A 23,348-nucleotide genomic window follows, 5' to 3' on the forward strand; every position below is an offset into this window, starting at 1 on the left:
GATTATTGGTCATTTCCATGGAAGAACATCAACTTTGGTAGACTACAACAAAATAAACAATGCAGTGATATTTCCTTTGGTAAAGTCTCCATCATAGCTATTGACCATTTGTATCAGCTCTCACCAGTTAAAGGAAAGCCTCTTTACACAGAGCAAATAAAGACCAACTTATGGGGAAATACTTTGTATCACATAGAGTTGACAGAAATAGTGCAACAAGAAGATCAAGACTGCAACTCACATACATAATATACATAGATAATACAACTTTTTTGCCTGTTAAACAACATTGATAAATGTTCTCTATTGATATGGCTCTTTTCTAGTGTATAGTTTTGCTATTCCCCATTCACTCACTGTTTCATACTGCACATCTTTCATACCCATTCACACGCTGCTGGCACAGCCCTCAGGGGCAACGTGGGGTTTAGTTTCTTGCCCATGTCAACTAGAAGAGCGGGGAATTTAACCCAAATAATTCCAGTTCAAAGATGACTTGCTCTACCCCTGCACATCATGAAAAGTGTTCGATGGTCATGTCAGTGGATTGCATATACTCTCTCTATATATGCACAACACTGTCAAAATGATTTATTAGCAAAATGTACAAACTAGCAGCTGTTTGCAAGAACAATTTAAATAGCTAAGCACAACTAATATTGCAAGAGGTTTCTTCAAGTTCAACACAAAAGGCCACTTTTAATGCATCTTTATAATAATACCTGGCCAGACATATTTTTGGGTTTGCGTGCTGCAACTGCCTTTTTCAAATCCTACCATGAGACTTTCAATGGAGTTCAAGTCAGGCAACTCTGATGGACATTCTAGTATCTTCCAGGACTTCTTCTGGAACCAAATCTTGGTGGACTATGCTTTGGATTAGTATCCATTTGGAAGGTCCAATGATGCCCAAGCTTCAGCTTCCTCACAGAAAGCATGACATTTTCTCCCAGGATTTCCTGATACTTGACTGAATCCAGCTGAATCCAGTGCCAGAGGAAGTGAAGAATGCCCAGAGCATCACTGTGCCACTGCCAAGCAGGTTTTCTTTTCTGCGTATGCTTCATTCTTCTCCTCCAGACGTACCGCTGATCCATAGGCCCGAAAACATCCAGTTTTGTTTCATCACTCAACAGAACAGAATCCCAATCTTCTTTGGCTTATTTATACAGTTTAAAGCAAAGTGGAGCCCATTTTTCTTGTGCTTTTGGGTCAATAGTGGTGTCTTGGGATTCGGGCATGGAGCCCTTCGGCGTTTAGTATGTGTCTTACTGTAGAAACTGCCCCCAAGTCTTGCTGCAGGTCTTTTGCAGGCAGTCGAGGGTTTTTGACCACCTGTCTCCACAGGAATCTGGTGACAGGGGTTGAAAGCTTCGTCTTTCTGCCACGTCCAGGTCAATTAACTACTTTTCCTTGAAAACTATACTTCCAACTTGAAAACTATACTTCCAACTGTACCTAGAGTAACATTTGGCGCCTTTGCTATCTTTTTGTGTCATTTTCCTTGTTGTTCAAGGCAATGATCTCTTCTCTGAACTTTTTGGACAATTCTCTTGACTTAGCCATATTTCTAACATGCAGTCAAACGTCATGGTCAACAGTCCAGTTATTTGAGTTTTGTTCTAGCTCAAGCACATCATATGCAACTGTGGCAAAGTGGTGGTAGGTGAGAGGAAACCAACAACGCCACCTCAGGGAATTTCACCCCAAGGAAATAACTAAATAAAATATTCCATTTAGCCCACTTTAGGGCTCACCCTAGACTAAGGACACAGATTCAAAAGCACTTGAGATGGGATTCCAAAAATAAACAGTATTTTATTTTCCATATGATTGCTTGAAATATTAATTCATATAACATTAAACTGTTTCACAGTACTCACACACTCAAACTACTCTTTACACCCACAAAGCTGTGCCTAACTAAACGTGACACCCGGGCTAGGACTTGGGACGAAAATCTGGAAAAGAGAAAGGGTCCTAATGTACACCACAGTGATTACCATAAACCATCCGAATGACACCACAGGCACATCTCCCTCTTTCTGGCCTCCCTCAATTGGCTAAAATAAGCTGATAAGCTGCTCTTCGTTCTTAAATCACAGCTGAAGCTTAGAGGAGAGAAGGCTTGTGCAGTTGCAGCCCTTAAATTGTGTTATGGCCTACCATTACATATGAGGCAGATCATTGTCTATACTCGCATGTTTTGTCTTTTCTGTTTTGTTCTTTTCTTTTTATTGTTTTTACTAAACACAGCAGTTGACCAAACAGAGAGACTTTGGTAGATTTCATGTTTAATGTTTAAAGATCGCACAGATTCTATACGAGTCCTTAGAAGGACTTAAACTCAGGAGGTCACATAATATTTGTTTAGTTCTTGGTCTGATCATGCTGCCAAGTTGCATGAATGTACTGTAAATTAAAACTTGTACCATTTGCCATTGGGGTGACACTTCAGTTTATACACAGGGCCACAGAATCATTTTAGCACAAAATTACTGACAAATATTAAGTACTTGAAAATATGAAATGTAAAAACTTGCAATGTTGAATATCATTCAAGAAAAGTTCCTGGGGTCATGACAAAATCAGCTCTGAGGAAAAGTACTTTACTTTCATCTTTTTGACAGTGACCAAACAAAAATCATGAGAGAAACAAATGTCTGTTGCCTCTTTACATCAAAAAATAAATAATAACAGTTACATTATCATATGAGACTCTATTTGTTTGTGTATTTGTCTTTTCTTTGTTTAGGGCCTTAACTCCCCCCCCCACAATTCAGCATTTCCCACTTTAGTTCATGATTGTGGACTACTGTCCAATCCAAAGCCACTCTGTTAGTAATAAGATGCAAGACTGAGAAGGTGTGATACTGTAGCCTTTATAAAGTGCCTTATCGTTTCCTCTGTCCCTCTCATTCTCTCATCATCCCAGTGAAACATTATGACTTCACTTGCTTTATTTTCTTTGCTTTACTCTCTCACTGTCCTCACTTTAACTGATAGCTCACTTTCCAGCATCACCACCGAAGCTCCACCAGCAGCCTCAAAGTGCACTCTTCTAAACAGCTTCCAGCCAGGATTTGTGGTCCAGGGGGACTATGTCATTGGTGGGATTTTCCCCCTTCATTATAATCTGAAAATGCCAGACCTTAACGGCACCTACAGACCACCACCAATAAATTGCAATGGGTGAGTTTCATAGATGATAGTGGGAGGATTTTATTTTATTTTTCCTCTAAATTATGTCTAATTTTGCACTCTTAATAATAAATGTGTGAGTAGACAGAATGTGTTTATAATCATTAGAGTTTTTATATGAACAGACTACATTCATCTTTATCAGCCACAGACTATTTCCCAGGGCTTTCCGGTGGGCTCAGACTATGAGACTGGCAGTGGAGGAGATAAACCAGAATCCAGTGCTGTTGCCGAATCACACTCTGGGCTACAAAATATTCGATTCGTGTAGATATCCACTGACAGGACAGAGAGCTGTTTTATCGATGCTGAATGGGGTGAATGAGGAAAACCCTTCGATGTGCACAAATTCTTCGTCACTCCTCGCTGTGATTGGGGCTTCTGCATCTGCTCTGTCTATTGTTTTGTCAAGAATCCTGCAGCCATTCAGGATCCCCATGGTAACAGTGACTTTTATTAATGTCAATCATCACGAAAAATGTATTCTTTTCTCAGTAACACTGCACTCTGTTTTTACTCAGATCAGCTACTTTTCTTCGTGTTCATGTTTGTCGGACAGACGAAAATATACAACCTTCTTCAGAGTAATTCCTAGTGATGATTACCAGGTAAAATGTAAAACATGTGGTCAGTTATTGTTTTCAGTCAAAGCTCGACACATTTACTACTTTGTCATCAGAAATATTTATTACAACTTAGCATTAAAATGTAAAATCAAAACTATGAATAAACAACAGGCAAATATTTAAACACTGAGCAATGGATTTAAATATATAAGTTTTCTTCTTTCTTATATTGTGTTTGTCTTCTTTTCAGGTTTGGTCATTATAAAAAATAATATATGGTCTGATGATAATCATCAGTGTATTTAAATTGTATATTGTCTATTTTTATAATCTTTATTATTGATGTTTGTCAATGTCTTTTTCATTGTTAGTGTTTCTGCTTGTTTTAGAGTCTAAGAAACCACAGCACCGCTTACATTTTATTAAGATGGAACAAAATATGTGTAGTCCCTATCAAATAATACATCAATATTTCTTTGTTCTGCCAAACTTCCATCCTTTTTCATTTACAGAATACAAACATGTTATAACAGCGCACAAAACCAAATCATTTATGAAGATATTGCTGTCTTTCATCAAGTTTTTGATAAGGAATTGAGTTGATTGTCTTTTTCTGTTGAGCCCAGGTGAAAGCCTTTGCACAGCTGCTGGTGCACTTTAACTGGACTTGGGTGGGGCTGCTGCGAGTAAACAATGATTATGGCCGCTTTGCTGCAAAAGGTTTACTGAGAGAATTACAGGAAACCAAAGTATGTGTAGCGTACCAAGAAATGATTCCTCTGCCCTACAATCAGCAGGGGGGACTTAGGATAATAAAGGTATGAAAACACTGTAGGCACTGTTGACCTCTACCTTTAAATGGTCTGTATTAATATACAGCATTTCGAGTGTTGATGACCACTCAAAGCTGCTTTACACTACCGTTTTTGTCATTCAACCATTCACATAAATCACACATTTATACATTTCATCTATGTGGAGAACATATTTTTGTGTCACACATCTTTCATACCCACTCACATACTGCTGGCACAGTAACTGAAACTCTCGGGGCTGGGTAGAGTGGTAATTTGATGCCATAAAAAATGAACAAAAGTTGTTATAGGGTTTTAGAGTTTCTGTTTCAGTTAAAGACACTTTTGTGCTGCTAACACATACTAACACACCATTAAAGCTCCTATTTGTGGACCTACAGTTAACATTAAAATAAGACAGAGAGAACTATATCTTTCATCCATTTATCTCATCATGCCCATGTTAGATCCAGAGAGGAGAAGAGAGTCATGACGTGAATTGTAACTCTCTGACCCTGTTTCAATAAAAACATTACCTAACAACATCATCTAACTGAGTCCACAATAGGTCAATACATGTGCATTCAATCAATAATGACTAAAGAATCACAAAACGCGAGACAATGTCCAGATAATGAAGAGGGTCATAACACGAGGAAGATGAATAATGTCACAGGTAAAATTATTGAGGATGAGAATAAAATCTCCATGGTTGGTAAATACAGGATGTGAAGTCAAGAGCGATGTTAGTACCAAAATAAAACAGGGAATGATGAAATATGTAAAACAAACAAACAAAAAAAGTAATTTCTTCAAAATGAACACCTGAAATATTGCCTTATAAGGTCTATACTAGAAATACTATTATCACTGTGTACATCTGAGTTTTTCTTATTGTCACTCAGTTTTGATTTTGTCATTATCTGACCCTCTGTAAAGGTGATGCGTAGCTCTACTGCAAAAGTGGTGGTGGTATTTGCACCTGAGGGGCAGGTGACACCTTTCTTGAGAGACTACATGACTCAGAACATCACTGGAATACAGTGGGTGGCGAGTGAAGCCTTGGTCACAGCATCAGTCTTTTCAGGGAGAGAGTATTACCCTTACTTGGGAGGAACTATTGGGTTTGGCATCAGAAAAGGTCATATCCCAAGATTGGGTGACTTCCTGCAGACAGTAAACCCTAAGAGATATCCTGACAATGTCCTGGTGCATGAGCTGTGGGAGACTCTGTATGGTTGCAGTCCTTTTCCATCCTCTGTCACCCAAATGCCGCCGTGCTCAGGGCAGGAGTCTCTGCTGGAACAACACTCAGCCTACATGAATACATCCAGCCCTAGAGTTGCCTATAATGTATATAAGGCTGTATATGCCATTGCTCATTCCCTGCACAACCTCCTTCTCTGTCAACCGGGGAGGGGGCCTTTCCAGAACAACTCATGTGCTCAGAGCAACAACATACATCCTTGGCAGGTACTGTATAATCCACTATTTCTTCCCCATTACAAACTGGGGGTCAAAGCCCAATAGTTGGCCTTGTAGTTTTGTAGGTGGACTTCAGACCACAATTACCACTCCCATTTACCAAAGTCAAGTAGCACAACTGTACATATGGCAAACACATTTTCTGTGTTGCATCTCAAATCTAAATTTTACTCTATAAAAAGATTTAAATTCTAAATGACACATATTTTATAAATAGGGCCTTAAAACCTTAAAACGCTGAGGATTGGGAATCTCTGCAAGACAGCATTTTACTGAAAACCTGGTTCAAGGCAATTCAGTGTTTCATTTTGTGCATTTCCTAATTTTCAAGCTGCAACATTACCTCCAGGAAGTGAACTTTCAGATTGCTGGTGAGGAGGTGGACTTTGATGCCAAGGGCGACTCTGTACCCTATTATGATATTATCAACTGGCAGAGAGGCCCAGCAGGAAACATTGAATTTGTCAATGTGGGTTTGTTTGATGGAACCAAGGCTGTTGGAGAGGAGCTGTTGATCCAGGAGGACGGGATAATGTGGGCAGGACATCAGAGTGAGGCAAGCTGCTCACACTGTGTTTTTAACTTCATCAGATGCCAACTGTTGAAGTTCTGTAGGTTGAGATGGAGGTAAGTCAGGTGGACAGAACAGACTGGATCTGATACAGGATCATTTGTTTTCATACACAACGGAGATTCAAAGCCCAGCAGGATTATGACAGTGGATAGTCGTTTGGCGAACGACTATCCACTGTTGTTTTCCTCATGGATCTTTCTTCATGGAATGTAAGAGTGAATGGATGTTTGTCTCTGTAGGCTGGACTGGTGACCCGTCCTGGGTCTGACCCAGCCTTTTGTCCCATGTCAGCTGGGATTGGCTCCAGCTCCTCGCGACCCTCATGTGTAGGATAAAGCGGTAGACAATGAATAAATCTTTCTTCATGACATTAAATCCTTCTGAAAGAGCTCTCATAGATCTATAGCTAAATATATTTAACAGAACCACATGTTATGGAATAGCTTATGGGCAGGAACATTGTCCTCAGTGTACACCTCATGACCATCAAAAAGTTGTTTGATGACTACCAGTTTACCTGAAGTCTAGACTGACATCTGCAGAACAAATATATCGAACCAACATAAAACTCAAAACACTGTGGAAACACACTTCATTGAAAAAGACAGTTTGGATGAGTTTTCCATTTGTCAATAGATTAACCAATAAAATGTACCAATATCAGCATATGGTCTTTCCACTCTAGGTGCCAGTATCTGTGTGCAGTGCCAGTTGTCTTCCAGGTTTCCGGAAGGCTGTCCGTCGTGGGGAGCCTATCTGCTGCTTTGACTGTGTACCATGTGACAGTGGCAAAATTAGCAATCATACAAGTGAGTTTAATCTGAATAATAAAATGTCAAAGCAAATCCATTCTTACAATTGTAGTACAGAAGTAATGCAATACTGAAAATTGTTCATACTTTCTTCCCTTTAGACTCAGTAGATTGTACAATTTGTCCTGAGGACTCCTGGTCAAACAAAGACAGAACAGCCTGCATCTCCAAGAAAGTGGAGTACTTGACCTTCGATTCATTGGGAATAGCCCTGACAGTGATGTCTGTGGTGGGCGCCTGTTTCACTCTGGCTGTCTTTGGAGTCTTCTTCTGTCACAGACACACAGCCATCGTCCGTGTGAATAACTCTGAGCTCAGTTTCTTCATACTGTTTGCACTGACTCTGTGTTTCCTGTGTTCTCTGCTTTTCATTGGAAAGCCAACGTACTGGTCCTGCATGCTGCGCCACACTGCCTTTAGCATCACATTTTCACTGTGTATTTCCTGCATCCTGGGGAAGACCCTGGTGGTACTGGCTGCATTCACTGCCACCAGGCCAGGGCACAACATCATGAAGTGGCTGGGGCCTAAGCAGCAGAGGACCATCATCTCCAGCTGCACTCTGGTTCAGGTGGTTATCTGTGCTGCCTGGCTCATTGATGTTCCACCGTTTCCATCCAGAAATACACAATATGAACATTCAAAGATCATACTGGAGTGTAGTGTGGGCTCTAGCCTGGCATTCTGGTGCGTTCTTGGATATATTGGTCTACAGGCCTGTCTGTGCTTTGTATTGGCTTTTCTGGCCCGACAGTTGCCGGGAAACTTCAACGAGGCCAAATTCATCACATTCAGCATGCTGATCTTCTGTGCTGTGTGGCTAGCATTCATCCCTGCTTATATCAGCTCGCCTGGAAATTATGCAGATGCAGTTGAGTCATTTGCCATCTTGGCCTCCAGCTTTGGCTTATTGTTCTGCCTGTTTGCTCCAAAGACTTACATCATTTTACTGAAGCCTGAAAAGAATACAAAACAGCACCTGATGGGGAAAGAAAATAAATGATGAAACACAAATTATCCCAAAGCTATTGACTCTGTAGCAAATGGACTTGTAGATTTCTTTCGGTGACTTACTAACCATTTAAAAAACATGTTCATTAATCAATGTTGTTTTGATATTTCTTTACAAATATGACTGTAGTGTACACAATTGATCCAACCCACAAGGTAAATTGTACAAAGAAAATGTATATATTACAGAATCCTCACAATATCAATGATTTTTTAAATCAATAATAACAACAAATACACTAAAGAAGCATGTACAAAAAAGAGAGTAGTAAATTTGTTGGCTGTCAAGATTTAGATAACAGGGAACCTTCACAGGATGCTTGCAGAAAAGCGGTTATTACAACATGTGTAACAAAATAACAGAAATATTGGTTCTTTGTCATTTCCATGGTAGATCATAAACTTTGGAATACAGCAAAATAAACAATGCAGTGATATTTCCAACTTTGGCAAAATCTCCATCATGGATGTTGAATATTTATGACTCGCGCTGACGGCTGATTAAATTCTCTCTGGTGATTTCAGGGCACCTGCAAAGAATGTGGATGACATGTCCCAACTTGCCACACAACCAATGTATGCTTGAGACAACATGTGATTTGCAAATGTAAGCTTTTATGAGCTTTTCTATTCAGCCATCACCGTGTAATGACTGGGCAATGACGCTTACCTTTATGGACAGGTGACTGCACATCTGATGCGTGCCGTACCCTCCTTCCCGAATCAGCGTCATGCTGTGATCACTGTTTGGCATGGCTGTGACCACTAGATCTGTGACCAATACTCTCTAATCCTATGGAGTGAAGTGTACTCCCTGCACTGTGGGTGTCAGATCGGCGTCAGAAGTTGCTATGGACAGCAATCAAGCCGTGCGCGCTCTCTCACTCACACCTCTCAACCAAATTGGATAGCCACAGTTTCGGTGGGTCTGATACCGGCTCAGGGGTTTCACGTGTTTTGGTTAATACCTCTAAGCTAATGTCATCCTGTCCACATTTGGATGTGGTCATAGGTGGCGTTAGAGTGCCCTGTTTTCTAAATATTTGTTCTATGGTTTTTATAGTTACAGAAAACTTTTTCCTCCAAAGTTTTGAGCCGAGGGGACATGCATACCTGCAATCTTGTCACTGGCTTTAGATTAGAGGTAATGGTCTATCTATCCCTTATATTGACTACCTTTAATAGGGCTAGTATGCAGTCCCCTCAAGATGGTTCAGGTAAGGTAAAGGTTTGTGGTAATAAGGCTTGGCGTATCGGTGGGGGTACCCTGAAGGTGCAGGACAAGGTAGAGGCTGTGGATTTGTCTCCATTGTCCATTGAACAGCAGGGAAAGGTGAGATTGTTACTTCAGAAGTACAGCTCTGTCTTTTCTAAACATGAGGGTGACTTGGGTTGCAGCAACCTTATAGCCCATAATATCACTCCGTTAGATCATGTTCCTGTCAGGTAGTGTTATCGCATACCCCCTTCTGAGTATGAGGTTGTGAAAGACCATATACTGGGAACAAATGGCAGCACAATCGGATGCAGCAGCTAACTTCTCTCGCCTCTGCAGCTATTTTGTGATCATTTATGACAATATGGTTTTTTCACTGAACCGACAGAAGCATTTTGGACGTACAACAGAGCTGAACTGTTAGACTTATCAGAGGACATCACCACAACATACACGAACTTTATCCCACCAGAGATACGGTATTCCCCCTGGGAAACAAAGATTCCCCAAGGACAAACATGGAAACGGAGGCAGTGCAGACGAGGGAAGGCAAATTCGTACAGACCATCGATACCTAGCCTTTTTCTGACCAACGTTCGGTCTCTCCTCAACAAGATGGATGAGCTAAGACTGCGGAAATAATGCAACTGTTGTTGTAATCTGCAACAGAGGCTATCAACATGTGTGCTCCAGGTTAAGGAATTGTCAATATAGACACCAAGATATTTGTATGAGTGGGCTTGAACGATGGTTTGGTTGTGGATGACGACAGGCCTGTGGTCACGACTCCCAGAGGGTCAAACACCATCTCTGTTGGTGATGGTGTTTTGCTGCTTCAGGACCTGGAAGACTTGCTGTGATAAATGGAACCATCAATTCTGCTGTCTACCAAGAAATCCTGAAGGAGAATGTGTGGCCATCTGTTCATGACCTCAGGCTGAAGCGAACTTGGGTGCTGCAGCAGGACAATGATCCGAAGCATACCAGCAAGTCCACTTCTGAATGGCTAAAAAAATAAATAAATTAAGACTTTGGAGTAGGCCTAGTCAAAGTCGCGACCTGAATCCTATTGAGATGCTGTGGCATGACCTTAAATGCCCGAAAACCCTCTAATGTGGCTGAATTACAACAATTCTGCAAAGATGAGTGGGCCAAAATTCCTCCACAGCGCAAAAAAAGATTAATTGCAAGTTATCGCAAACGCTTGATTGCAGTTGTTGGTGCAAAGGGCGGCCCAACCAGTTATTAGGTTTAGGGGGCAAACACTTTTTCACACCACTGTATATGTGGGAATTAAATGAGATGAGATTCAACTTTATTCTCATTACTCAAATACTCAAAGTTTCAGGTAACAAAATGAGGTTTGCATCTCACCAGAAGTGCAACAAGCACAATGTGCTATAATATATATGATATTTACAGAAGTAGATTAAATAAGTTAACAGATAGAGTAATATGCAATTGTTGGGTATATATGGATGGATGGATTAATGGGATGCTCTTAGTATAAATATCAATATAAATATAAATGAGCGCTATACATATAAATATATTGTACAGATTATTATATACAGATAAGGGACAGTGAATACGCTATATTAATAGACATGGATAAATGGGAATACAGATTCACAAAATAATATACAGATGGTGGATAGCTTATTGAGGTGCTATGAACATTGTAAATAATAAATAAACATAAACAAGAGTAGACATTCTTCGATGGGCAGAGTTCAAAGGGTGGGGGGTGACTGGTGTGAGGTGCTATGCAGGGGGGTCAGTGGGGGGCAGAGATCGGAAGGGAGGCAGAGATCGGGGGGCAGGTGGCTCTTCTACAATTTGCTTTCGTCGCAGGGAGAAGGTGCTGACCATCATTTTGATGACTTTCTTTATATCAGCTTTCTTCTTCTTCATCTCTTCCATAATGGCTAATCTCTCTTCTTCCAGAAGATCTTGGGTTCTTCCTTCAGGGAAGTCAGGAAGAATATTGATTTAATTTTTTAGCTTTCTTGGGCTTCTGGGTACCAACCCTTGGCAGATCCAGGCTCCCTCAGGCAAGGATGTTTTTTGATGAGACTTTGTGCAACAATGTCATATTCTTCTCGAGATGGGTAGGCAGTGTATCTCAGATTTAGTCAGTCAGTCAGTCATCATCTACCGCTTTATCCTCCACCAGAGGGTCGCGGGGGGTGCTGTGCCAATCTTAGCTACATCGGGCGATAGGCGGGATACATCCTGGACAGTTCGCCAGTCCATCGCAAGGCCACACACAGATAGAGACAAACAACCATTCACTCTCACACTCACTCCTTTGGTCAATTTAGGGTGTCCAATTTACCTAATCCCCACATTGCATGTTCTTGGACCGTGGGAGGAAGCCGGAGAACCCGGAGAGAACCCACGCACACACAGGGAGAACATGCAAACTCCATGCAGAAAGGCCCTTGTTCATGCAAGGCGAGAGTGCTAACCACTATACCACTGTGTGAACCATCTCAGATTTAGTGTCTTTTCTTATATTAAGCAAGGTTCCATTCTCTTGGTAGGCTTCATTACCCCTTTTAAGCTGCAACTCAACATAATACAAAAATCTAGGAATCTCAAATGCATCAGGCCACGGCCGATGGCGGGGGGAAATGCCCTCGCAAGCCGATGAGGATGAAGACAAACTTGCCGTATCCAATGTTGAATCAGTGTGATATGACTCACTGGCCTGCTTGACAGTTATCTTCAGTGTTGCCTTCCCCTCAGGAAGATCAGACAAGCTCATCAAGTTGCAGAGCACATTGTCAAACTCTCTGTCTTCATATTGGACCACCAGGTCACCTTCCAACCCAAGCCTACTTTTTATCTGGATCTTCCGAATGTCATCTTTACTGAGAATGATACGCAGCAGCATGTTGGACAATGGAATAATAAAATAGGTATTAATTTTAACAGTTACCGCAATTTGAGATTTAAGATACAGCACTTGAATTACTTAGAAATACCTGTTGTGGTGCAATACCAAAGCTTTGTAGGGTACAAAAGTGGATCTCACTTCATTCAAGCCAACAGGAAGTAATCTTCAAGCTCCCCCAGCAGGACAACAAACCACAATGGCAGATCTTCAGTGCTCCGCTGTGAAGCTGAGAATGACAAAACATGAAAAATAAATGGCAAGACTTAATTGAAGTAAGATACAGGGGGTGGACAAAACATAAACACCATACAAAGCAATCCAATCCTGGAGTCAAGGTCATTATGTTTGTGTTTTGTTTAGGTGTGTAAGAGAATTGCTGATTTAAACCTGTGGTTGATACACCTCAATGCAGCAGAAAGGCATCAAAAGCCTGTCTTGAACCATATACCCTGACAGGGGTAAGTAGTCATTGAGGTCCTCTGGTTGAACAACAAGCAATTTTGCAGAGGGATGATATTGTCCGAGATTATATAATATGTCTGTTAAAGATGAAATTCTTCTGTATCCAGCGACGCAGTTTTTAGACTCATAACCTGATGCTTGATTTTAATGCAAATTGTGACTGACAGGTTGAGAGACTTAATCACTGTCATAGGATGCATAGAATACACTTATATACCACATACATAAAGATATGTAACATATATCATTATATCCTTTCATGATGTAGAGGCTTTGAGGCGCTCTTATTTGGTGTGAACTTTGACAGATTGATTTCAGGGAGATGAGAGCGTAGTGTCAACCCTGCATAATGTTAATCAAAAGTCTAAAATTATGCTATATTACTAGATTTCAGCATTAAGGTAAAATTACATTTACGACTTTGCACAGACATACTATCCTAAAAAAAACGCTTATTGGGAATCATGAGAAAGTGTGACAGAGACCCAAGCATCCTCTCAAGCACAGTAACTCACTGTCACTCCTGTGTGCTCACGACATGAGAGGAGAGGCGCTGCTGCTGGAAGTGTTTCTGACTGAGATTACTCTGAGCACGGAAATAAATTATACTTAAATAGCTTGTGAATATTTCTCTTTTCTCTGAATAACATAACAGCACAGCAGAGCACGAGTTGCGTCGCTCTCTGTCTGTGCCCATGCGTGACTCTTTTTCGCACCAGTTATGAATATGTTTTTGTTTTTTTAACTTTGTGAGAAATTGGACGTAAGACCTATGGTCATCAAGACATACCCCTGAAAAACCAATCCATCCGAGCTTGGCTGAAACTAGCTAACTGTTACCACAAGCTACGTTAGCTAACATTACTGCAATGTGTTTTTAGTCCGCGGCGGAAGATGTGGCGGCTTTCTGCTGTCCTGGTGGTCATAAAACAACATTACTCATAATGCTGAGAATGAAAAATAATTACAACATTAAACTTGCATTTATGCTTAATAATTTAGTAACTAACTTTGAGTGTAAACATTAACTACTTAATGCATTAACTAATATGTTAACTAATGCCAAGTAATACATGATAATGATTGTAATATATTATTAAACAGTTAATTAAGGCTTAATTATGTACTAACTAACATTCATTAAGGGACCCTTATTGTAAAGTGTTACTGTCACCAAAACACATTCCAAGATATTGTTAAAAAGATGTCTAATGTCATTTGCATTGCTACTTAGTCCCAAAATGAGAAACTGCACTTGACAACAAAACAGGATGACTTTGAATAGCATCATTCTGTAGGTGCGCTCTTCAATTCCAGGTGAGGACAAAGCTAAATAGGTCTTGCAAATGTATTTCCTGTTTTGAGCGTGACTTTATCACAAACAGGACTGGACCCAGATGCAGGACGGTGGTAAGTAAAAATAGTTTATTTTTTTAGCACCCAAAAACAGGTGGACAGGCACGAAGATCCTCAAATATGCGACTAAAGTGCAGTCGTGGGAGCAGCGTGGAACAGGACACTGACTGGAACAGGCAAGCAGAGATTAAGCAGAGTCTCAGAAGCACGCACATGCAATTAAATCCACTGATCAGTGAATCACAAAACGGCGGCAAGAGCTCAAAAAACAACGTGTTGCTCTGGCTATGGACAGAGACAAACTCACAACCAGACAAAGGAAGGGGGAGTAGTTAATTACACTGAGGAATCAGGGAGACGACGAACAGCTGTGACGAACAAGACACAGGTGTAATAGGTTGGGTAATTACAAAGGGGAAAAATAAACTGCACGCAGAAAAGGGACGAAAAAGACTTCAAAATGAGAGAGGAACTTTCACAATAAAATGACAGTGACAATGGAGCATGACAGACCTCCTGTTTAAGGAGGAACTTCCTGTGTCAGTGAAAGTAATGGATACCACAAAAGATGAGTGTTAAGAATATACATATGCTAAAGTGACAATATATGTATGTGGGTATGCTGTATGTATGTGAGAATGTTTGAATGTGAGAATGAAAATATGTATATGTAAGAGATAGAATGTATGTGTGTAAAAGAAAAGAATACATATGCGTGAAAGTGTATATACAATATATGTGAGAGTGAATATGCATATTTGTGTTAAAAAGTAAAATGTATATGTGTGAAAAGAACAGAAGTCAAGTCTTTACTTTCTTCTTTCTGTCAGTGACCAAACAGAAATCATGAGAGAAACAAATGTCTGTTGCCTCTTTACATCAAAAAATAAATAATAACAGGTTCATTATAACAAGACACTGCATTTATTTGCGTATTTGTCTTTGTTTTTTCTTTGTTAAGGGCCTTAGCTTTTTCCCCACAGTTTGCATTAACCCACTTTAGTTCCTGGTTGCGTACTACTGTCCAATCCAAAGCCACACTGTCATTAATAAGATGCAAGACTCAGAAGGTGAGATACTATAGGCTTTATAAAGTGCCTTATAATTTCCTCTGTCCCTCTCATTCTCTCCTCAGCCCAGTGAAACATTATGACTTCACTTGCTTTTTTTTCTATCCTTTACTCTGTCAGTGTCCTGACTTTAACTGATAGCTCACTTTCCAGCATCACCACTGCAGCTCCACCAGCAGCCTCAAAGTGCACTCTTCTAAACAACTTCCAGCCAGGATTTTTTGTCCAGGGTGACTATGTCATTGGTGGGATTTTCCCCCTTCATTTTAATCTGATAATGCCAGACCTTAACAGCACCTACAGACCACCACCAATAGATTGCAATGGGTGAGTTTCATAGATGATAGTGGGAGGATTATACTTACTTTTTCCTGTAAATTATGTCTAATTTTGCACTCTTAATATAAAATGTAGTAGACAGAATGTGTTTATAATCATTAGAGTTTTTACATGAACAGACTACATTCATCTGTATCAGCCACAGACTTTATCCCAGGGCTTTCCGGTGGGCTCAGACTATGAGACTGGCAGTGGAGGAGATAAACCAGAATCCAGTGCTGTTGCCGAATCACACTCTGGGCTACACAATCTTTGATTCATGTGGATATCCACTGACAGGACAGAGAGCTGTTTTATCGATGCTGAATGGGGTGAGTGAGGAAAACTCTTCTGTGTGCACAAATGCCTCGTCACTCCTCGCTGTGATTGGGGCTTCTGGATCTGCTCAATCCATTGTTTTGTCAAGAATCCTGCAGCCATTCCGGATCCCCATGGTAACAGTAACTTTTATTTATGTCAATCATCACAAAAAATGTATTCTTCTCTCAGTAACACTGCACTCTGTTTTTACACAGATCAGCTACTCTTCTTCATGTGCATGTTTGTCAGACAGACAAAAATATCCAACCTTCTTCAGAGTAATTCCTAGTGATGACTACCAGGTAAAATGGAAAACATTTGGTCAGTTATTGTTTTCAGTCAAAGCACGACACATTTACTACTTTCATCAGAAATAATTTTTACAACTACTTTTAAAGCTTTAACTGTAAAATTAAAACTATGCATATGCAACAGGCAAATCCTTAAACACTGAGAAATGGATTGAAATGTATACGTTTTCCTCTTTTTTCAACCTGATTAACACATTAACAAACATATTCTGTTTGTCTTTTCAGGTTTGGTCATTATAATAATAGTATATGGTGTGATGATAATCATCAGTAGATTGAAATGTTTCTGTATTGTTATAATCTTTATTATTGATGTTTGTCAATGTCTTTTTCTTTGTTAGTCTTCCTGCTTGTTTTAGAGTCTTAGAAACCACAACACTGCTTTCATTTTATTTAGATACATTTTTATTGAGTGTCGTCCCTAACAAATAATAGATCGATATACTGTATATTCTGCCAAACTTTCATACTTTATCGTTTAGAGCAGTGTTTCCCAACTGCTATTCTGTAAACCAGTGTTTGAAACCCTGGTTTACAGAATACAGCCATGTCATAACATGGCACAAAACCAAATTATTTATGAAGATATTGCTTTTCATTTGTGCAAGTTTTTCATGTCTGTGATATGAAACTGGGTTAGTTGATTGTTTTTTTCTGTTGAGCCCAGGTGAAAGCCATTGCACGGATGCTAGTGCACTTTAACTGGACTTGGGTGGGGCTGCTGCGAGGAGACAATGATTATGGCCGTTTTGCTGCAAAAGGTTTACTGAGAGAATTACAGGAAACCAAAGTATGTGTAGCGTACCAAGAAATGATTCCTCTGCTCTACACTCGCCAGGGGGGACTAAGGATAATGAAGGTATTAAAACACTGTGGGCACTATTGACTTCTTCCCTGCTTTAAACTACAGTTTTTGTCATTCACCCATTCACATGCATACATTGCATCAATGTGGAGCACATTTTTTTCTTTCAAACCCATTCACACACTGCTGGCACAATGAGGATAAGTGTCTTGCCCAAAGAAACATCAACATGTAGACTCGTGGAGCCAGGAATCAAACCCTCAACCTTTCAGTTGAACGACAACTGACTCTGCCACTGACCCTCTTTAATATGTTTATATAACACCCTCTGAAACTCTAGCGGCTGGGTAAAGTGGTGATTCGATGTTATAAAAAATTAACTACAGTTTTTATAGTTTTGTTGTCGTTAGTATAGTTCTGTTTCAGTTAAAGACACTTTTGTGCTGCCAACACATATTAATACATATAAATACATTACATCTCATATTTGTGGACCTACTGTTGTCATTAAATTCAGACACTCCAGGAGAAAACTGTGTCTTTGTCTCACTTTCATCCATTTATCTCATCAGGCCCTTATTATATTTAGAGAGGAGAAGAAGAGAGTCATGGTGTGAATTCTAACTCTCTGACCATATATCACAAAATAACCTTTACAAAGAACATCACTAAACTAAGTCCACAATACGTACATGTGCTTTCAATCAAAAATGACAAAAGGATAGGAGTTGCAAAATGTGAGACTATGTCCAGAAAATAAAGAGGGTCATAACACAAAGATGAATAATGTCACAGGTATAAAATCTCAATGGTGGGTAAATACAGGGTGTGAAGTCAAGAGACAATATTAGTGCCAAAATATAACAGGAAATGATGAATCACGTAAATTATAACATGACTTCACTTCTTTTCTATACTAGAAATACTAGTTATTTTTCACTGTGTACATCTGAGTTGTTCTCATTGTCACTCAGTTTTGATTTTGTCTCTGTTTAAAACCCTGTCATCTACATTATCTGACCCTCTGTAAAGGTGATGCGTAGCTCTACTGCAAAAGTGGTGGTGGTTTTTGCAGGCGAGGGGGAGATGACAACTTTCTTGAGAGACTACATGACTCAGAACATCACTGGAATACAGTGGGTGGGGAGTGAAGCCTTGATCACAGTATCAGCCTTTTCAGGGAGAGAGTATTACCCTTACTTGGGAGGAACCATTGGGTTTGGCACCAAAAAAGGTCATATCTCCAGACTGGGTGACTTCCTGCAGACAGTAAACCCTAAAAGATATCCTGACAATGTCCTGGTGCATGAGCTGTGGGAGTCTCTGTATGGTTGCAGTCCTTTTCCATCCTCTGTCACCCAGATGCCACCCTGCTCAGGGCAGGAGTCTCTGCTGGAACAGCACTCAGCCTACATGAATACATCCAGCCCTAGAGTCGCCTATAATGTATATAAGGCTGTATATGCAATTGCTCATTCCCTGCACAACCTCCTTCTCTGTCAGCCGGGAAGGGGGCCTTTCAAGAACAACTCATGTGCTCAGAGCAACAACATACATCCTTGGCAGGTACTGTATAATCCACTATTGTTTCACCATCACAAACTGTGGGTCAAAGCCCAATGGTTGGCCTTGTAGTTTTGTAGGTGGACTTCAGACCACAATCACTATCTCCAATTTACCAAAGTCATGCAACATAATATACATATGGCAAACATATTTTCTGTGTTCAATCTAAATTCTAACTTTTAATCTAAAAAAAAATCAAAATTAAACACATTTCATTGACATTTAATATATATTTTATGAAAATTGTTTAAATTGTTTATTGTTCCATTGTAGACACAACAAGATATTTTAATTTCCATGTGATGTGTTCACTTTAACGTTTTGTTAAATTTCTACTACTGTACGAATTTAGGCCGTGGATTTTTAGGGGCCTTAAAAGCTCAAAACTCTGAAGACTGGGAAGCTCTGCAAGACAGCATTATACTGAAAACGTTGTTTAAAACAATTCAGTGTTTCGTTTTGTGCATTTCTTCATTTTCAAGCTGCAACACTACCTCCAGGAAGTGAACTTCCAGATTGCTGGTGACGAGGTGGACTTTGATGCCAAGGGTGACTCTATACCCTATTATGATATTATAAACTGGCAGAGAGGCCCAGCAGGAAACATTGAATTTGTCGATGTGGGTTTGTTTGATGGAACCAAGGCTGTTGGAGAGGAGCTGTTGATCCAGGAGGACGGAATAATGTGGGCAGGACATCAGAGTGAGGCAAGCTGCTCACACTGTGTTTTTACCTTCATCAGATGCCAACTGTTGAAGTTCTGTAGGTTGAGATGGAGGTAAGTCAGGTGGACAGAGCAGACTGGATAAAGGGTCATTTGTTTTCATACACAACAAAGTTTCTAAGCCCAACTGGATAATGATGTGTTTGGTGACCTATTATCCACTGTTGTGTACCTCATTGATCTTTCTTTATGGAATGTAAGAGTGAATGTTTGTTTGTCTCTGTGTGCTGGACTGGTGACCCCTCCTGGGTCTGACTCCGTCTTTTGTCCTATGTCAGCTAGGATTGGCTCCAGCTCCCCACAACCCTCATGTGCAGGATAAAGCTGTAGACAATGAATGAAACTTTCTTCATGACATTAAAGGCTTCTGAAAGAGCTCGCACAGTTTTACAGATAAATGTATTGAAGAGAACCACAGGTTATGGAATAGCTTATGGGCTGGAACCCAGTCCTCAGTGTACACCTTACAACCATGTGACCATCAAAAAGTTGTTTGACGACGACTGGCATACCTGTAGACAAGAGCTGGGCGATCTTGATATTTTAATATATATCAAGATATAAACAAGATTTAACACGGAACAATATCGCTATCGATAATAGTTAATTGTGCGTTAAAATGACAATACATGGGCCGCAACTTTGCACCTATTTCTCCTCTCCCTGCGTTCCTTCACACACACACACACACACACCCTTTCTGCTCCGCCTCCCCCTTCACTCTCACCTACACTCAGTGACAACATGGAGACGGAGTTTCTTTTTGAAATAACAGTTTGTTGTGCAGTTGCAGTAAATATGTCAGTAGAAAAGTCTTTATTGTTACTGTTAAAATTGTAACAATATTGTATTTTTGAATTAATAACTGTATATTTTTGTCGCAAGAAAGAGCTTTGTTTTATTTTGTTGAAATAACATTTTTATTTCAGTGACCTCTGACATTTGGCATGTGGCTTCAACTTATAAAAGACTGTTTGTTTATTTTTTAAAGGGTTTGATATGCTATAATGCTTTGGGGGAAACCCCAATTACGTCACAGAAAAAATATTGAGATATATATCCAGTATCGCCATTCAGCTAAAAAAATATAAAGATATGACTTTTAGTCCATATCGCCCAGCCCTACTGCAGACTATGTCTGACATCTGCAGACAAAATACTGTATATCTAACCAACGAACAACTCAAAATACTGTGTTAAACACACTTGAGAAAGTGGCACATATTTCAGTGACAAGTGGTTTTGAGGAATGTTCCATCCGTCAAAAGATTAACCAATAAAAATGTACCAATATCAGCACATGGTCTTTCCACTTTAGGTGCCAGTATCTGTTTGCAGTGCCAGTTGTCTTCCAGGCTTCCGGAAGGCTGTCCGTCGTGGGGAGCCTATCTGCTGCTTTGACTGTGTACCATGTGACAGTGGCAAAATTAGCAATCAGACAAGTGAGTTTGAGCTGAACAATAAAATGTCAAAGCAAATCCATTCTTACAATTGTAGTACAGAAGTAATGCAATACTGGAAATTGTTCATACTTTCTTCCCTTTAGACTCAGTAGATTGTACAATTTGTCCTGAGGACTTCTGGTCAAACAACGACAGAACAGCCTGCATCTCCAAGAAAGTGGAGTACTTGACCTTCGATTCTTTGGGAATAGCCCTGACAGTGATGTCTGTGGTGGGCGCCTGCTTCACTCTGGCTGTCTGTGGAGTCTTCTTCTGTCACAGACACACAGCTATCGTCCGTGTGAATAACTCTGAGCTCAGTTTCTTCATACTGTTTGCACTGACTCTGTGTTTCCTGTGTTCTCTGCTTTTCATTGGAAAGCCAACATATTGGTCCTGCATAATGCGCCACACTGCCTTTAGCATCACATTTTCACTGTGTATTTCCTGCATCTTGGGGAAGACCCTGGTGGTACTGGCTGCATTCACTGCCACCAGGCCAGGGCACAACATCATGAAGTGGCTGGGGCCTAAGCAGCAGAGGACCATCATCTCCAGCTGCACTCTGGTTCAGGTGGTTATCTGTGCTGCCTGGCTCATTGATGTTCCACCGTTTCCATCCAGAAATACACAATATCAACATTCAAAGATCATACTGGAGTGTAGTGTGGGCTCTAGCCTGGCATTCTGGTGCGTTCTTGGATATATTGGTCTGCAGGCCTGTCTGTGCTTTGTATTGGCTTTTCTGGCCCGAAAGTTGCCGGGAAAGTTCAACGAGGCCAAATTCATCACATTCAGCATGCTGATCTTCTGTGCTGTATGGCTAGCATTCATCCCTGCTTATATCAGCTCCCCTGGAAATTATGCAGATGCAGTTGAGTCGTTTGCCATCTTGGCCTCCAGCTTTGGCTTGTTGTTCTGCCTGTTTGCTCCAAAGAGTTACATTATTTTACTGAAGCCGGAAAAGAATACAAAACAGCACCTGATGGGGAAAGAAAAGAAATGATGAATCACAAATTAACCCAAAGTTATTGAGTCAGTAGCAAATGGACTTGTAGATTTATTTCAGTGACTTATTGAGAACTAACCATTAAAAAACAACAATCATCATCATGTTGTTTTGATATTGATATATCTTTACAGATATAGTAAAATTGATCCAAATCACAAGGTGCATTATCTCAAGACAGTTTATATAGTAAGACATAATCCTCACAATATTATCAATGATTTGTTATCAATAATAACAGTAAATACACTAAAGAAGCATGTACAAGATCAAAAAAGAGGGTAGTCAATTTGTTTGCTGTCAAGAAGATTAGATAACAATGAACTTTCACAGGATGCTTGCAGAAAAGCAGTTATTAGAATATGTGTAACAAAACGAGATACAAATAATGGTTCTTGGTCATTTCCATGGTATATCATACACTTTGGTAGACAACAACAAAATAAACAATGCAGTGATATTTCCACCTTCGTCAAAGTCTCCATCATAGCTGTTGAATATTTGTATCAGCTCTCAGCAGTTAAAGAAAAGCTTCTTTATACAGAGCAAATAAAGACCAACTTATGGTGAAATACTTTGTATCACATAGAGTTGACAGAAATAGTGCAACAAGAAGATCAAGACTCCAACTAACTCACATTCTACATACATATTAGCTAATGAAACTTATTTGAATTGCCTGTTAAACAACATCGATAAATGGTCTGTATTTATATAGTTCTTTTCTAGGCTACAGTTTTACTATTCACCCATTCTTTCATACTGCACATCTTTCATACCCATTCACACACTGCTGCCACAGCCCTCAGGGGCAACGTTGGGTTAAGTTTCTTGCCCATGAAGACTAGCAGAGCCACAAATTGAACCCACAACCTACCTGTTCAAAGATGACTAGCTCAACCACTGCATATCATGAATATTGCAAGAGATTTCTTCAAGTTCAACACTAAATGTCAATTTTAATGAAATTAAAATTATTTAACCCCTTCATGACCATGGCCAGACACATTTGTTCAAGGCATTGATCTCTTCTCTTAACCTTTTGGACTTGCTTGGGGGATACTATCCCTTATATTGGCTACCTAGAGCTATATGTTGAGATTTTTGGTAAGATTTACCACAGTGCGGGGTGTTGATTGTTAAGGACCCCGCAGGAAATTAATCAGTGGTGGGGGTACCATGAAGATAGTCACTGTCACATGTTATGAGCAGTATTCAGAAACTTCTGTGTTGTTTGAGCCCCTGGTGTCTGGGCTACCTGCTGGTTTGCTCATCAGAATCAGAATCAGAATCAGAAGAGCTTTATTGCCAAGTACGATTTGCACATACAAGGAATTTGTTCTGGTGTCATTGGTGCATAACAAGCATACAAAATTTTAATATACACAGTATATAAATGTTTT

General features: G+C 40.0%; 2 protein-coding genes across 2 annotated transcripts; both read left to right on the forward strand.

Annotated features, from left to right (window-relative positions):
* Positions 1 to 778: 778 nt before the first annotated feature.
* On the forward strand, positions 779 to 8,435 carry LOC131456013 (extracellular calcium-sensing receptor-like). Its single transcript, XM_058623963.1, has 9 exons — positions 779 to 882; positions 3,007 to 3,192; positions 3,353 to 3,641; positions 3,723 to 3,809; positions 4,394 to 4,585; positions 5,501 to 6,034; positions 6,378 to 6,602; positions 7,306 to 7,429; positions 7,534 to 8,435. The coding sequence occupies exons 1-9, from the start codon at positions 779 to 781 to the stop codon at positions 8,433 to 8,435; spliced, it is 2,643 nt and encodes an 880-aa protein (XP_058479946.1).
* A 6,998-nt stretch (positions 8,436 to 15,433) lies between these two features.
* On the forward strand, positions 15,434 to 21,942 carry LOC131456014 (extracellular calcium-sensing receptor-like). The gene is made up of 9 exons (XM_058623964.1): positions 15,434 to 15,449; positions 15,617 to 15,776; positions 15,934 to 16,222; positions 16,304 to 16,390; positions 17,067 to 17,258; positions 18,237 to 18,770; positions 19,253 to 19,477; positions 20,813 to 20,936; positions 21,041 to 21,942. The coding sequence occupies exons 1-9, from the start codon at positions 15,434 to 15,436 to the stop codon at positions 21,940 to 21,942; spliced, it is 2,529 nt and encodes an 842-aa protein (XP_058479947.1).
* Positions 21,943 to 23,348: the final 1,406 nt, after the last annotated feature.

The sequence above is a fragment of the Solea solea genome, chromosome 3 (genome assembly GCF_958295425.1).
Source record: "Solea solea chromosome 3, fSolSol10.1, whole genome shotgun sequence".
NCBI classification, from domain to species: Eukaryota; Metazoa; Chordata; class Actinopteri; order Pleuronectiformes; family Soleidae; genus Solea; species Solea solea.